Source organism: Balaenoptera borealis, assembly GCF_965194805.1.
Source record: "Balaenoptera borealis genome assembly, chromosome: 1".
NCBI lineage: Eukaryota > Metazoa > Chordata > Mammalia > Artiodactyla > Balaenopteridae > Balaenoptera > Balaenoptera borealis.
The window spans coordinates 182,038,505-182,054,058 of NC_138860.1; the positions used below are offsets into that span (position 1 = coordinate 182,038,505).

The following is a 15,554-nucleotide window of genomic DNA, read 5'->3' on the forward strand; positions in this document are numbered from 1 at the left end:
CATATGAGATTACAAAGTCCTGCTTCCAAAAATCTTTTCCATTTTTTAATCATTAGAACTGCACTGTCCAATACCATAACCACAAGCCACATGTGGCTACTGAGAACGTGAAATTTGGCTAGTCTCAGTTGAGGTGTGAGTGTAAAATATAGACTGGATTTGGTAGACTTAGTTTCAAAAAAAAAACAAAAAAAACACTTCAATAATTTATTCAGATTGAGTATATGTTGAAACAGTATTTCAGACATATTGGGTTAAATAAAATTAATTTTACCTTTAGTTTTACTAGAAAATGTAAAACCACATATACAGCTTGCATTACATTTCTATTGGACTTGGACAGCAGTGCTTCAGCCCCTTTTTATTCTTTTGGTATCAGTTGTTGTGACTTATGATGAGCACTAGTATTAAACAGTATCACATCCCACATTTCTAAGTTTTTCATAATTACTTTCCTGCTGAAAGATATTCTTACCACAACTTGGGAAACAAATGTACTGTTTGAAAAGACAGATAACAATTTAACTAAAATCTTCCCACCTATGCAACCTGTATATCGGTAACACCTCTACCTCAATTCACAATTTAAAAAAACACACTGGGGACTTCCCTGGTGGTCAAGTGGCTAAGAGTCCACGCTCACAATACAGGGGGCCCGGGTTCAATCCCTGGTCAGGGAACTAGATCCCATGTGCCGCACCTAAGACCCGGCGCAGCCAAATAAATATTAAAAAAACAAAACAGAAAAAATCCCCACACACACTGGGGGCCAGTCTCCCTGGGCTCAGTCTCCTCACTTACAAAATGATAACTCTTCTTCACAAAGCTCTTAAGAAGATTAAATAAGATAACATTTGTAAAAACTTTCCTAACGTAATACAAGGCACATACTTGGCCTTCAGTAAATGTTACTTTTCCCCAACCTGCCAACTAACAAATTAGGTGATTACAAACTGTGTGAGATAATTCCTTAATTGTAAAAGAATTCACCTCAGATTTTCTCCCACAGTGACACGTCCCAGTGCATTCAAAATAGGATTAAATTTACATGCAAGAACATGTATGGTGTATAAAATGAAATTCACCTGTAAGAGAGGCCAATTCCTTTACTCTTGTTCACTTTCCATTTTTGTCTTTCAAGCAGGTATGGCTTACTCAGTCTACATAGTACTGTCAATGACGGCTCAATGAAACATAACGAACCTAGAACTTACAACTCTGAAGGCATGAGCTTTTGTCTTCTTGGCTCACAGCAGGTACTCATTTGTTGAAAAAATGAACCTTAGAAAAATATGTCAAAGTTGCTATTGGGCAATGTTCTAACCCATTTTCAATAGCAAATGAAGCATCTAGACTTACCATTCAAACACTGGAAGCATCAATAACACATTATTATATGCATTTATACTGAGCTTTCTCATTTCAAAGAGAATAGTTTATGACATATCTATGATATCTGACTTAATTGGATTCAAGATGATCCTTCTACAGTTCCACAGGAATCAGATTCTTTGCCTCAATACTGGCCAGCCGTCTTGCAAATAGATGTTACTAGGAATGAAATTAGGCTAATTTAACTCATTACCATCATAAATACAAACTCCAAGGAAGCATCACTTTCATATGTAAAGGTGAACACACTACAAGCTTTCTTTTCTCCTTTCGCCACAGCATTGCTTGTGGGATCTTAGTTCCCTGACCAGGGGTTGAACCTGGGCCCCTGGCAATAGAAGTGCCGAGTCCTAACCACTGGACCGCCAGGGAATTCCCTAACTTTCTAATATAAAGTGGTTAAGACACCTAGAATGGCCACTAGTTTGCTGCCTGCATTAAAAGTACATTTAAAAATGGTTTCCAAATATTTTCTAAAATAAGCAAACTAAAACTGTATCCAAAATATGAAAAAAAAAAAGTTACAGAAGTCAAAAGGTATACGTGTAAACATTAGTGCTGCACTGTTCAGTTTAATAGATGATGATTTTGTACATATTTTTCTGGGCTGTACCAAAAGAAATGAGCATTCCTGCCACCAAGGAACTCAACTTATGCAAGAGACAATACAACTGCACACTGGCACTATATACAAAAGGCTCTGGCAGGACCCTGAGGAACTTTGAAATGTCAGGTTTTCAGAGAACTCTGTTCCCATGACTGCACAATATCCAAACTACCGTAAGTAGGTGGGAAATTCATCTAAAGCATAATGTGACCCTATAAATGTCTTGAGAATCACTTTGGTAAACTGTAAGGCTCAATGCATTAGCAGGTAGGAGCCCTGGGTTTACCCCCAGCCCAACCACTTACTAGCCTGTGACCTTATCAGCAAAGTCATCTGATCTTCAGTTCCCACCATAAGTAATATATGACAAGAGCCATGGCCCTATTTCCCTGACACTGTTATTTAAAGGAATAAAAGAAATATTACTTTTAAACTGCAGGGCCCTATGTAAATGGGTCATCATTTGCATTCCTGAGCTGAACTGTCATTAGGGGTAAAGCTTTTTTTTTCCCCACTTATTCATCAACTATTCAGTGGGATGACTTCCTTTCACTCTATGGAAAGGGCAAAGATTCTCAAGTTCTACTGCAAGGAATGCATTCCAGAAGCACTGACATCTGAAACCAAATGGGGCAAAACTGGGTCACAGTGAAGTCCCACACCCTCCTGCTTCCCACTTTAGTAGGAGAGAAACTCCATTCAACAGAGATAAATAACCGCAGGTAAGAACCAAAGAACAAAGCCAGAGCCAGATCATCAGTAAAGTGAGTGAATTTAAGTGATAATATACAAAAATTAACACCCACACAATATTATCCAACCCTCACAAGATACCGTTCTTTGAAAAATATTTAATGTGCACACAGAGAATTTTAATGTAATTTTTATGTCTTAAGTGCCACTAGACCATCAACACACTTTTCACTCACTTATAGGTAAGAATTCCTATAAGCACTTAAAGTATTAACAATGACTTCAGACTGCTGGGGTGGGGGATGAGGGCCGCCAAGATGGAGAACCCTCCCTACAGATACATATGTTCTCTTACATATGTTCATTCTCTCTGTCTCACACAAACACACACACAGAGAGAGAGAGAGAAATTTAGAATGTGGATTCCAATCCACTAGTGAAAAACCATCGAAACCTTAGAAGTTCAACCTTTTGGAAATTTGGCTGTAGGGGACATTTTTCATTAAAAAACCTCTCAAGTATTCAATGACCATTACACTATACTCCATGAGGAAATGAAAAAGAAATATATACCTTCTATGATTTAAACAAAAATGAAGTGGCAAGAAGAGGCAGTAAAAAGGGAATGCATTCAACAGGTTTCTGGTAGCACGATCAGGATTTGCCTCATCCTTGTCATAAAGCCCTTTTATACTTGAACTTGAGTGTCTAAAGGCATTTGTCAAACGGTCTTTTGTCTAACACACATCTACAGGGGTGGAGAACTAGTAGTAACATTCCAGGAGACTTAATCAGAGGCATGTTTGGACAAACAGGTTCTTCATATGGATGATAGTTTCCATTTTCAAACGTGATCAGCTACTGAAGAACCTGGTGACACTGTTAGGAGTTTTAATATATTTAGTCTAAAAAAGAATCAATCATCAGTTCTGGGGCAATTTTTAAGCTAACGGAGACAGCCTGATTCAGACTGTGAGACCTTAAACGATTGTGAAATGTTCCCACAAGCTGCAGAAAAAAATACTACAGTCCCATGACTGAAAACATTAACAAGGAGAAGTAAGGTTTACTCTTCTTTTCTTTTTTTTTGGTCGCGCCTCATGGCTTGCGGGATCTTAGTTCCCTGATCAGGGATTGAACCCAGGCCCACGGCAGTGAAATCACCCAGTCCTAACCACTGGACCACCAAGAAATTCCCAAGGTTTACTTTTTACACAGCTAAACTTACCAATTTATATCAGCTTTGGCTTACTGATTCAAATATTTGTACTGATACAAATTTAAGAGATCTGAATTTAAAACAAAGCTCTTGACAGTCTTTTGAAAGTTTGTTTTTGTTTTTTTAAATTAATTGCATGAGCTCATGCATGGTGACAACCTGGATGTTGTCACTACTAAATTCACAGGGCATTTAATAGCTTACAACGTGGGGCTTCCCTGGTGGCGCAGTGGTTAAGAATCCACCTGCCAATGCAGGGGACACGAGTTCGAGCCCTGGTCCGGGAAGATCCCACATGCCGCGGAGCAACTAAGCCTGTGTGCCACAACTACTGAGCCTGCGCTCTAGAGCCCATGAGCCACAACTACTGAGCCCACGTGCCACAACTACTGAAGCCCACGCGCCTAGAGCCCGTGCTCTGGAACAAGAGAAGCCACCGCAATGAGACGCCTGTGCACCGCAACGAAGAGTAGCCCCTACTCGCCGCAACTAGAGAAAGCCCGCGCAGCAATGAAGACCCAACAAAGCCAAAAATAAATTAAAAAAAAAAAGTTTGCAATGCATTTCAACATATTATATTTAATTTAAAACTGTAAGGCAAAATGATTTGTACATAGTTATAATCTGGAAAACAGTAACTCTTTTAATGAGTATTCTCAGGGAGAAAATACCCCAACTCCCATGAGCTGGAGCCATAAAAATCAGTTTTTATGTGTGTTTGTTTTTGTTTTGTTTTTTTAAAATATTTATTTATTCAGCTGCGTCAGGTCTTAGTTGCGGCATGCGGGATCTTTCATTGTGGCACGCGGGCTCCAGAGGATGCAGGCTCAGTAGTTGCGGCACGCAGGCTTAGCTGTCCCACGGCATGTGGGATCTTAGTTCCCAGACCAGGGATCGAACCGGTGTCCCCTGCGTTGGAAGGCGGATTCTTACCCACTGGACCACCAGGGAAGTCCCTTTATGTGTTTTTTATGTGTTTCTTTCTGTATGTGGGGATAAAAGGGATAAGTTTGGGGGGAATGAGAGTAGCAATAAGGGGTAAAAAACAGAATTTAATCCCATCTAAATTTTATGTATTAGAAATTTTAAAATTCAAGCTACACTGATAGGTTTAAAATACATACCTTCTTTCTGCTAACATTTCATAAAAGTCTCTGATATCTTGACCAGATTTTTCCATACAGTGATAAAATGCCAGCTGACTTTCCCGATTTGCAAAATCCACCTTAAAAAAAAAAAAATACTGCGTGCTTAATGCAAGTTTCAGATTTTAATGATGGAAAGTGTTACCAAATTTGAAAAATTCTTCCCAACATAGCCTTCTGGATAAATTTCAAGAAAAAGTAACTTATCTCATTTAAGTGAAACAGTCCTCATAACTAAAACTGTATTTTGTTAACCTGAAATCTCTCTCAAATTCTACACAAATCTTGATAAAGAATTACAATTTAAAGTTCTAGAACCCAATCCTGAGGAGTGGAAAAAGCAATATGGAAAACTGAAAGATATCTATCATGATTCTAGGTTGTCAATTAAATAATCAGACCAACTAAATCCAGTAATCTATTGTGCATAATTTGCTGGAACCACAGTTAGAACATAAAATAAAATATGGAAGAACATTTGAACTTTACTCACAGCCAGGCCTCAGAGTCACTAAAGCATGATACCCACCATCTATCAATATCTTATTTCAAAAAAACTGATTTCAATCTAACTGTCATAGTTATTAAGTGCATAAATTCCTTCAAACTATCATAAACAAAAGTTTCTAAACAAAAACACCAGACAAATATCGTGCTTTCACTGGTTACCCACTCTTTAGGAGAGGAGGAAAGAAGATGAAGAGAGGATCATTCAAGAAGCTGGACTGACACTTGGAGCTCCTGGGTGTGCAGATACCCACAGGTGACTGTGGGCCAGCCTGCACTAAGAGCACGCAAGTGAGCAGCAGGTACCTGGGGCGTAGAGAAGCACACGTCCTTGAATGAGAGGATTTTTAGGGAAGGTTCTATGGCTAATGGTTTAAAAGACACTGTGCCCTTAAGTAGCTAGCCAAATATAAAAAATGTAATATCGCCCTTAGAAACTGAGGCCATATATACTGCATGTCCGGTAAACCAACAAAATGCCAATTATTAAGAGGTTGGGATCTGAACACGATTTTGTTTTGCTTCTGTTTGAAGTTATTCTGCACACCTTAATTTTATTCCCACCGATTTTCCTCCCCTTGGTCTCTTTTACAGCTGCTTGTGCATATTCAATTTCATTGTAGAGAACCAGGGCCATGCCTTTTAAGCGGTCAAACACCACCTGTAAAAAAAAGACAACAAAAAAAAACAAGAGGCTCATCCACTAGACTTAGTGTCAGTCCCAACAAAATCCTAAATCACAAAGACACTGCTAAGAAAAAATATATATATATTTTTATTCTAGAAAAAATTTCAGGCTTTTCCGATGATGCATGTTATACTGAAAACACAACAAAATGTCGTAGGGACCATTTAGAACCATGGAAATTGTGGCTTGAGGTATATTATGCCTTTACTTTGTTTTTCTGTATTTACTTTATTTTACTGTATTTCTTTATTTTATGTTGACTGACTCATTTTGGCTCAAAAACACAACACCCCTGAAAAAGGGGGAAAAAAGTAAAGAGTACTGAATCAACATAAATTTCATATTGTACATCCACTGTACTTCAGCAAAAAAAAGAAAAAGAAGAAAAAACTACACTATAGCAAAGGAAAAATAAGAAAAAAATAGTAAGTTGCAATGAATTTTGGTCATAAGCAGCACTACTGTCTTAAAGCTTCTAGATTTTTTATTTATACTAATAGTCTTTAAGATGTGCTTCTCCAAACAACAAAAGCTACATTTAAAGAAATGTCAAAGTTATGCAACATACCTACCACAGTGTAAATCTGCTTTCAAGAAGTTAAAATCTTTACCTTCACATAATGGAATGGGGTCCAGAGACCCTTTTCCTGTTATGTTTGTGAATGTGTTACATAACAAACATTGGTTAGATGAGTATTCTGTTGTTGTGTCCCTTTAAAGTCATCATGGTTTTAAAAAAAATCAAGTCTAATTACATATTAGTGTGAATGTAATTATATAATTAGACTGTCTAATTTTAATGTGAGATAAAGTTACAGAAATCCCTAAGAAACATTCTATTTAACAGTATTATGCAGATTAGTTCCAAAATTAATCATTTTGGCGGGTTCTAGATAGTTTCTCAAAATACTCATATCATAAGCTAATAGATGCAAATGCTCTTCTAAACCCAATTTTGGAAAAGAGAATTTTAATGTATGAGTTACTAAAGAAAAGAAAAAGTCAGTACTAGAAACTGGGACTGAAAGGACAGAATACCAAAAAAAGGGAGTCAGAAGTAACTTTAAACCACACAACCAAACCTCCCACCTACCTTCACCACAGGCCCATATCGGCAGAAATGTCGTGTTAAATATTGATCCGATACGTTTGAAGAAAGCCCATCTAACCACACACAGTTTGTAGGCATGCTCTTTCCAAAACCCAGCTGAATACAAAAGGCAAAATTTCTATTAGTTAAGTCACCAATTATTCAACAACAAAATTCTGAGAAAACTTGTCTTCTATAGGAATCTTATCAAACCAACACCTCAAGTGGGAACCATCAGGTTAAAATCAAACAGAAACTGACACAAAAATTATCCTGCCTGGCTAAGCAAGGATTAACTCAGATTACAGTATAACAGGATAAGGATGCAAAGAAGTTTATCACCTTTATGGTTATCTAACTGTACTACTACAATTTTAAATAATCAGACATATGAACAAAAAACTCCAAATCTTAAAAAAACGCAGCAGCTATTAACAGCACAATAACTTATGTAAATTCCTTTACCTTGAGACGATTATTTCCAAGGTATTCCCCATCCATCTTCTTAATAGCCTTACAAACGCTGGCAATATCACAGTATTGCAAGAACGCATACTGAGGAACTCCATTTACTTTCTTAATATCAATATCCTGAAAAAGCCAATGGATGGATACCACTTAGTGATATGCCAATAAAAAAATAAATCAGAATAAACCAAGTCCATATGAGCTACGTATTTCTCAAAATAGTCATATTCCCCAAAATCATTTTCTTAGTTACAATTATACATCTTAATGCAACTGTAAATTAACAGCCTAAAAAACTACTCAACACAGCATTTGTAGTCACAAACCATGAAATCCTTCTCACGTGAAGCTCTTTGCAGAAGAGCAACTGCAGTGCAACTCAAACTCAAAATTTTAAATCCACAACACCTGTGTTAAGAGAAATTTATGATAAGAAAAAAAGGCAGCCTATTTAATGAAAATCTAAGAAATAATTCCCTTCTGCAGTATCTAAAATCCTTATTAGGGGTAAGCCATTTAAAATATAGTATCTGGGAAGAGTAAGAATGATAAAGAAATCAAGTTTTCAAAAAGTGATTTATAATACGCAATCCTAAATTAGAAGACTCATTCTATCAGTATATCTAACTGAATCAAACCTGGTGATGATAAATGTGGTAATAATTTCTCATAACCAGAATGAATGGATTATATAAATACCTGAACTACTCCGTGAAGATGCATTAGAACACCATCCCTGGATTAAAGAAACACTCTATAAAGGAATACCCCCCAACTCTTTGGAATGCTCAAAACCTGTAGTCACATCTGACACTCCGGTCCTGCCTACTAAAAGGAGGTAGTGAAAAAACCTGGCTTACACAGGAAAATGGTCCAGAGGAACCAGACACGTGGATGGCAAAACTTGTACTTAAACAATAATGAGCTGGGCCATATAGTGCAGATCATGTATTGTGATTATCTAAGCCTCCTTAAGGGTCACAAGCCAATAATCAAAACCCGAAACAGAGCAAAATGAGTAATGCATTTAAAGAGCTGTTTGATGGGTCTTTAAAAAAAAAAAAGCAATAATTTACACTCAAAATTTTTCTAAGTAATGGTAAACAGAAGCTGTTTTCATCATTATGTAGAATGTAATAACCCAGGATAGGTCTACTTAAGAGAAATGTTTCAAAGGAATATTGGTGGGTAGACTCACTAAATAGGTGCTTCCGGCTATAGCATAATCCGTTATCGATAAGCAGAAGACCATGTTCTGAAAGTTCGTATGTCATTAAAACAGTGACAATCATGAGCAATTGCAAACATGGTAAGATAACAGTTTTCAAACAGAGTACTGACATGTCTACCTTATTGAGAAGCATAGCTCTTAAAACACAATAATCATCCCATTTTTAGCAACCCTGGTGATGAAAATGTATCCATGTGACCAAATACAACTTTTACACTCCTCCAAAATTTATAGTAGCAGCTGCATTCAATAAAAGTATGTTTGAAAGTTTTATCAATTCAAAGCCCCATGAATGCCAAACAGCAAATTAAATAACAGATCGTGGTCTAAAGACAGAAGCAGCTGGAGCCCAGATAGGTAACTGAGCATCTAGTCACTCATCCAGGTAGGCAGTAGAGCTGGAATTAAGAGTATACACTACCCTCTGGGCTTCCCTAGTGGTGCAGTGGCTAAGAATCTGCCTGCCAATGCAGGGGACACGGGTTCGAGCCCTGGTCCGCAAAGATCCTACATGCCGTGGAACAACTAAGCCCGTGCGCCACAACTACTGAGCCTGCGCTCTAGAGCCCGCAAGCCACAACTACTGAAGCCTGCGTGCCTAGAGCCTGTATTCCACAAGAGAAGCCACCGCAATGAGAAGCCCGCGCACCACAATGAAGAGCAGCCCCCACTCGCCGCAACTAGAGAAAGCCCACGTGCAGCAACAAAGACCCAATGCAGCCAAAAATAAAATAAATAAAATAAATTACTTTAAATTAAAAAAAGAGTATACACTACCTTCACAAAAATAAGAAACTGAGAAAAGTCGAAATAATTGAAAAAGAAAGATGAATGTTTTGCTGGTATATCTAAATATACAGCTTCTCTGCTTTTTCTTCACTTCTACCAACCACTTCAATCTCTTGCCTCAAGCCCCTAAAGATGAGGTTTAGCTCAGCCACAAGCACAAGTAATGTTTTATTCACAGGACTAGATTATGTCATTAAAAAAATTAAAAATCTTTTGTTTAGAGCATTAGTGTATAAATACAGATGGACAAATGGACATCACACACACCCCTAAAAGATTAACAATAGCTGTTTCTATCCAAAACATTTTTTTACTCTCCAAAGTCCAAATATACTAGAGTACTTTCTTCACTGTTATTAATATAGAGAAAATCTAGGAAAACAGAAGTATTTCCCTGTTTTTTCAAACACAAAACAAAATAGTATATCCTAAGGGTACAAAGCTGCAACCAAACTATTTTCACTATAATTTGACTCAAGTTTTAAGTCATGGGGAATAGAAAAATCCTTCTAACCCTAAATCTAACAATGACTTGCATAATTTAAAAAATGATTCTAATTAGAATTTCAAAATAGAACTGAGTTTCCAGCATGCTATCCACATTCTAGTAATCCCCAAGGTACTTCTGATGTGCATTGTGATAAAAATAATCATACACTAATCTGCTGCTTCTTTCTTCCAAACACGTTTTCTCTTACAGATTTTCCTTTCAACCCACAGGACTAGAGATGGCATTAAAACAGCACCAGATGGACAAAGATAAGAAAAGTGGAAAGGAAAATATATATGTAAACAAAATACAGACAATTATATATTATATATTTTTACATACACACATAAAGCAGTCCCTGCTGGGTTTTGCCAGATCATCTTTTAGCAGCAGTTAAAAACACACAGGGTGGGAGGTGCAAGAGGGAAGAGATATGGGGATATATGTATATGTATAACTGATTCACTTTGTTATAAAGCAGAAACTAACACACCATTGTAAAGCAATTATACTCCAATAAAAAAAAGTTAAAAAAAAAAACACATAGGGCAAATGGGAAAAACATTCATTACACGATCTAAGTATCGTTTTTCCAAATATAATCTCTGCTATGCTTTATGTTTTATGACAAAGATCTAACACTGTTTTTATTGTAAACAAAACAAAACAAAACAAAACATACCACAATTTCTCCAAAGCGCTGGAAGATGTTGCGAAGATCATGATAAGTAGTGGTTTTTTCAAGGTTACCAATAAAGAGGGTTCTTGTTGCTTTGGGGTGAAATTCATCTATCCTTTCATCCAAAGGGCGAAATTCATTTTCACTTTCTGTTTCTGTAAGTGGGATGGGGACAGAGAGTGTTTTAATGTATTCATATATCATGGGAAAATCTACTTTAAAAAATTAAATCTCTGAAATACTGGGATTAATTCTCATATAATCTGAAAAATTATACACACCATCAGAAATAGCTCCAAATCAAAAGAGAAATACAGAGGCTAGAGAAACTTGTCCAAAAAATTAAGAGAAAGTTAACACCCTGATCTTTAAAATAGAAGACTGAATTTCAATCTAAGTTGATTTGTTTTAAAAAATAATCACTAATACAGAAATAGGTTTTAATCCCCAGCAAAAAATAGTAATTATTTGAGCCTAATCTTAGGTTCCAAAATTATGTGGCAGGCTCTGAATCTGGAGTATAAAACTACAATCTGAAATAAACATAAAATTCAGCTAAAAATAGTCCAGCTTCATTATTTAATTTACATTTCAATATTTTATAAAATAGTTAGCATTTTATGTTTGTCATACCCAATTGTCTAAATGCAGCAATTTTTAAATACAAGAATAATACTTGTATGAAAACTGACTGAAGTAACGCTTATGAAATACCTTCTTTTGGTGTTGCATGGTACCCAGTGACAAACAGAAAGAGACTAAATGACTCTTAAGGTTTCTATTTCTTATGATCAAAAGCCCTGGTTCAACGTCTAATTCAATCACAGGCTTTCTCTGAAGCTCCATTTATTAACTTCGTCTAGGGCAGGGACATTCAACGTTTTCTGGATAGTAATTATAACAGCCTGTATGTTCTCGCTCTCTTTTTTAATGTAAAACAAACCCATCCCAAAAAGTTAATATTTGATCAACCTGACTAAAACAAAGTGTTTAGTGCCAGTCACTGAAACATTACTGATGATGTCAATGACAACACCGGTATTAAAAAGACTCAACTTCTGAGATGTTGGGTGAACTCAGCCAGAATACATCTCACTCCTGATTCCAGTTTGATAGTTCTAATGGCAGCTCAGCTTAATCTTACCTGTGTCATCAGAGAGTACATACTTTTTCAGTCAGGTGGACCCAGAAACTGCCCAGCGCTCATACACCTATCTCTACATTTTCATCTTATTTCACAGGGGTATATCTCATTTTAAGCTCCACTAGGTCTTCCTAAAATTATGTAACTAATAGAGGGCACATACTTAGGAATATTTCATTTAAAAGGAGAAAAAGAAAAAAATAATTCAGGCACATCTTGAGGTTTGTACTTCAAAAGGCAGAATCAGGGGAGTTCCCTGGTGGCCTAGTGGTTAGGATTCTGGGCTTTCACTGCCATGGCCCACGTTCAATCCCTGGTTGGGAAACTGACATCCTGGCAAGCCACATGGCATAGAATTAAAAAAAAAAAAGGCAGAATCAGAAGGATAAAGCATGATTTGCAGCCATTAAAATCTGTAATGACTTCAATTCTACCAAATAGCTCACTTAAAATTTCAAAATAAGAAATTCAGTTGGGGGCAGGGAGGGAGTGTCTTTTCCACATGTAATCTATTCAACCTTCATGACCAGTTTTAAGTCTTACTATCTACACATCATTGAAAAGACTGTTTTATCCTGCAATTTCATGTTTAGGGGATTGTAATGCTGTGCATAGGAGTAGAAAAGCACAATCTTAGAAGCCACCAGAGGTCTGTCTACAGAGTTAGGTTTCTTGGATTTGGATCTTTTTAATTCCAAGACGTCCTTGACCTAAGGAAGCAATCAGCTCCATACATTTCAATATAAAACATTTATGACAACCATCCAACAGCATAATTCCAACCAAGTGTCCCTACTCAGCTTTCAAATATCCCATTTAAACTGGTGTTTCAATGCTGTCCCATCTGGAAAAAGTACCTTCAGCTTTCCGGTGCTTGAACCAATCAAACTTCTCAACATCTTCAGTGGCAGGTGGTTAAAAAGCCCAATTAACATCTTGGGTGCTAACTAATTAGGTAAAATGATTTTTTTTTTACAATAAATATCTCAAGCTAAGCCCACTACTTGGAGATTAGAAAGTCACCTATTGATAATGCCCCTGAGTTAGATCCTCACTAGTTAATAATTATATATGGCTCTAAAAACTTATATAGATGATATGACATTCTAAATATTATTCCACAAAGTCAGTTCTGACCTGTTCCAATTGTGTTAAATAAGAACTCCTGAGTTGCTCTTAGCCCAGTACAAGTTAGGGCAGTACATCTCAAACTTTGTAGAGGAGGGAATGTGAAGGCATAACATAATTCCTTTGAAAAGATAGTATGTCTTTGAATTCCTGTGTTTTATCATAAAATTATGCACACTTTATAGTCTTCACTCTAAAAACCCTGACTGTACCTGTTTTAATATACAAATGACACATTCTTATCAGGGAAATTCTATTTTTTTCCTCTTAATTGTCACATAAAATGAATATTCCAAGAAAATGGGCTATGTTTACCCTATAAATTCCACTCAAAGTTTTAGTCTTAAAGTTCAACTGTCCCACACACATAATGTGAATGCATAATTTTAACATTTCTATTCATTCTTCTACAGATTTACTCACAAGTAAATCAGGGGTTTTTTAAACTTGAGTATGCAAATTCTGAACCAGTAAGCTGGGGTATGATCAAAGAGTCTGTATTCTAAACAAGCACTGCAGGTGGTTCTGAAACAGGAAAAACACTGACCCAAGTCATGCCTGACAAGACTTCCTGCCTTAGAATAGATAGGTCTTATAGGTAGGTTCAAGCAATAAAATGTCCCCTTGAAATTTTCAACAGGTTGCACTCAAAAGACTTAGTCCTGCCACTCTGTCACTATCTTTCAAGGTCATGGAAGCTAGAATAACAGATCCAATTTGTGCTGGGCATAATGGAAAGAAAACTGGTCTAACTAGTCCCTCAAATTGATATAGTCTGTTTTCTAATTCAGAATAATTCTGTTGTCATTCTCCTCGGAACTATCACCTTATCTCAATCAACTCAATCCTTTTGGGAAAGCAGGATTCAACAAGGGACTATACTTTGCCTTTCACAACTCTTAAAAGTTAGCATGCTCTCTAACAGAAACAGAACAATCTTTAACCCTTCCTAGCCCAAACAACCTATTTTATTAAGTTGAATGACAAAATGTAACCACTCTTTAAAACAGAAGACACTGAAAGTATGTTTTAATAAACAGAGCTGGAATAGTGTCCACATTCAGGATAACATGTGGCCCTTTCATATAATGGAATAAAAATTACACTAAAACTCAGCTTCTTTGTCTCTTACCTGGCCCTATCCATGCTGTTACTTCAATCTGCATGCCAAAGAAAAGTTTTCCTTTTGATGCAGTCAATGCTTTTTCTTGGTCCTCCTGCTGCCGAAAGAATACCAGACCATACCTCTCTTCTGAAGTTCCATGTATCTGCACTGAAGTCACCTTTCCAAATTTCTTAAATTCATGGAAAAGGCCATCTTTAAGGCTTGTATCTAAATCCCCAAACAAAAACAAGTTGCTTATTTTTCTAATTTAGTTACAACTCAAAGTGTAAGCTACTAAATCTTTAGCCTGATTTTTGACCTAATTAGCATTAAAACTTTACTTTTTCAAATAAAGTAACTCTAAAAATGCATTTTAGAGACAACCGTACAATTCTGAAAATAAACTGGGGGTTAGAAGATATTACTAGTTATTTGTTAGGTAAGAATGATATCATGCTTATGCAGGAAAATACCCTTATATTTTACAAATAAATACAAAAGTATAGATCTTTTAAGTCAAGTGTGAAATGATGTAACATCAGGGATTTACTTTAGGATAAAAAGGTAACAAAGAACAGGAAAGAAGGAAGATGGAGACGGACAAAGCAAATGTGGCAAAATATTGATGATTTTTTTAATCTGCGGTATGGTATAAGGGGAGTTCATTTTGCTACTCCTTCTACTGTGGGTATGTTTAAAATTTTCATGATAAAAACTATACAAACACACATATATATGCATATATAAAACTTTAAAGACTTAGAAAGAAAGCCATATTTCTAGTTTTCCAAGCATCATGTTGATGATAAAATTGTGTGGGAAATGGCATGTAACATGCTAAACAATGTTAAGGCCTTTTACAGATGAATTATACTATCTGGAGGTCTTGTGTTAATTTGCTTCCTTATAAAAATTAAATGGTAGAGAAAGACAAGCCAATTATAACCCCTGTCCATTCCTAAATTACAAAGTAATCTAAATCAAAAGTTCACCAACATTTGTGTCTCAATATCTCTATTCATAAACCTGGTATGTAGGTTTTATAGGCTGTTTTAATAAATAATTTAAGTAATCATTAAAATGCACTGGGCTTCCCTGGTGGCGCAGTGGTTAAGAATCTGCCTGCCAATGCAGGGGACACGGGTTCGAGCCCTGGTCTGGGAAGATCCCACATGCCGC

The 15,554-nt window shown here is 36.4% G+C and overlaps 1 protein-coding gene across 5 annotated transcripts in view; it reads right to left on the reverse strand.

Annotated features, from left to right (window-relative positions):
• SPEN (spen family transcriptional repressor) overlaps positions 1 to 15,554 on the reverse strand; it is a 93,197-nt gene that overhangs the window by 11,592 nt on the left and 66,051 nt on the right. For 3 of the 5 annotated variants that reach the window (XM_082380903.1, XM_082380905.1, XM_082380901.1), the window contains 6 exons: positions 14,403 to 14,603; positions 11,002 to 11,153; positions 7,807 to 7,932; positions 7,345 to 7,458; positions 6,111 to 6,224; positions 5,036 to 5,136 (listed from right to left, as the gene is read on the reverse strand). In XM_082380903.1, coding sequence (XP_082237029.1) covers positions 5,036 to 5,136; positions 6,111 to 6,224; positions 7,345 to 7,458; positions 7,807 to 7,932; positions 11,002 to 11,153; positions 14,403 to 14,603 — 808 coding nt within the window. The remainder of the gene's footprint in view (positions 1 to 5,035; positions 5,137 to 6,110; positions 6,225 to 7,344; positions 7,459 to 7,806; positions 7,933 to 11,001; positions 11,154 to 14,402; positions 14,604 to 15,554) is intronic. The other 2 variants (XM_082380902.1, XM_082380904.1) reach the window with 2 other exon arrangements.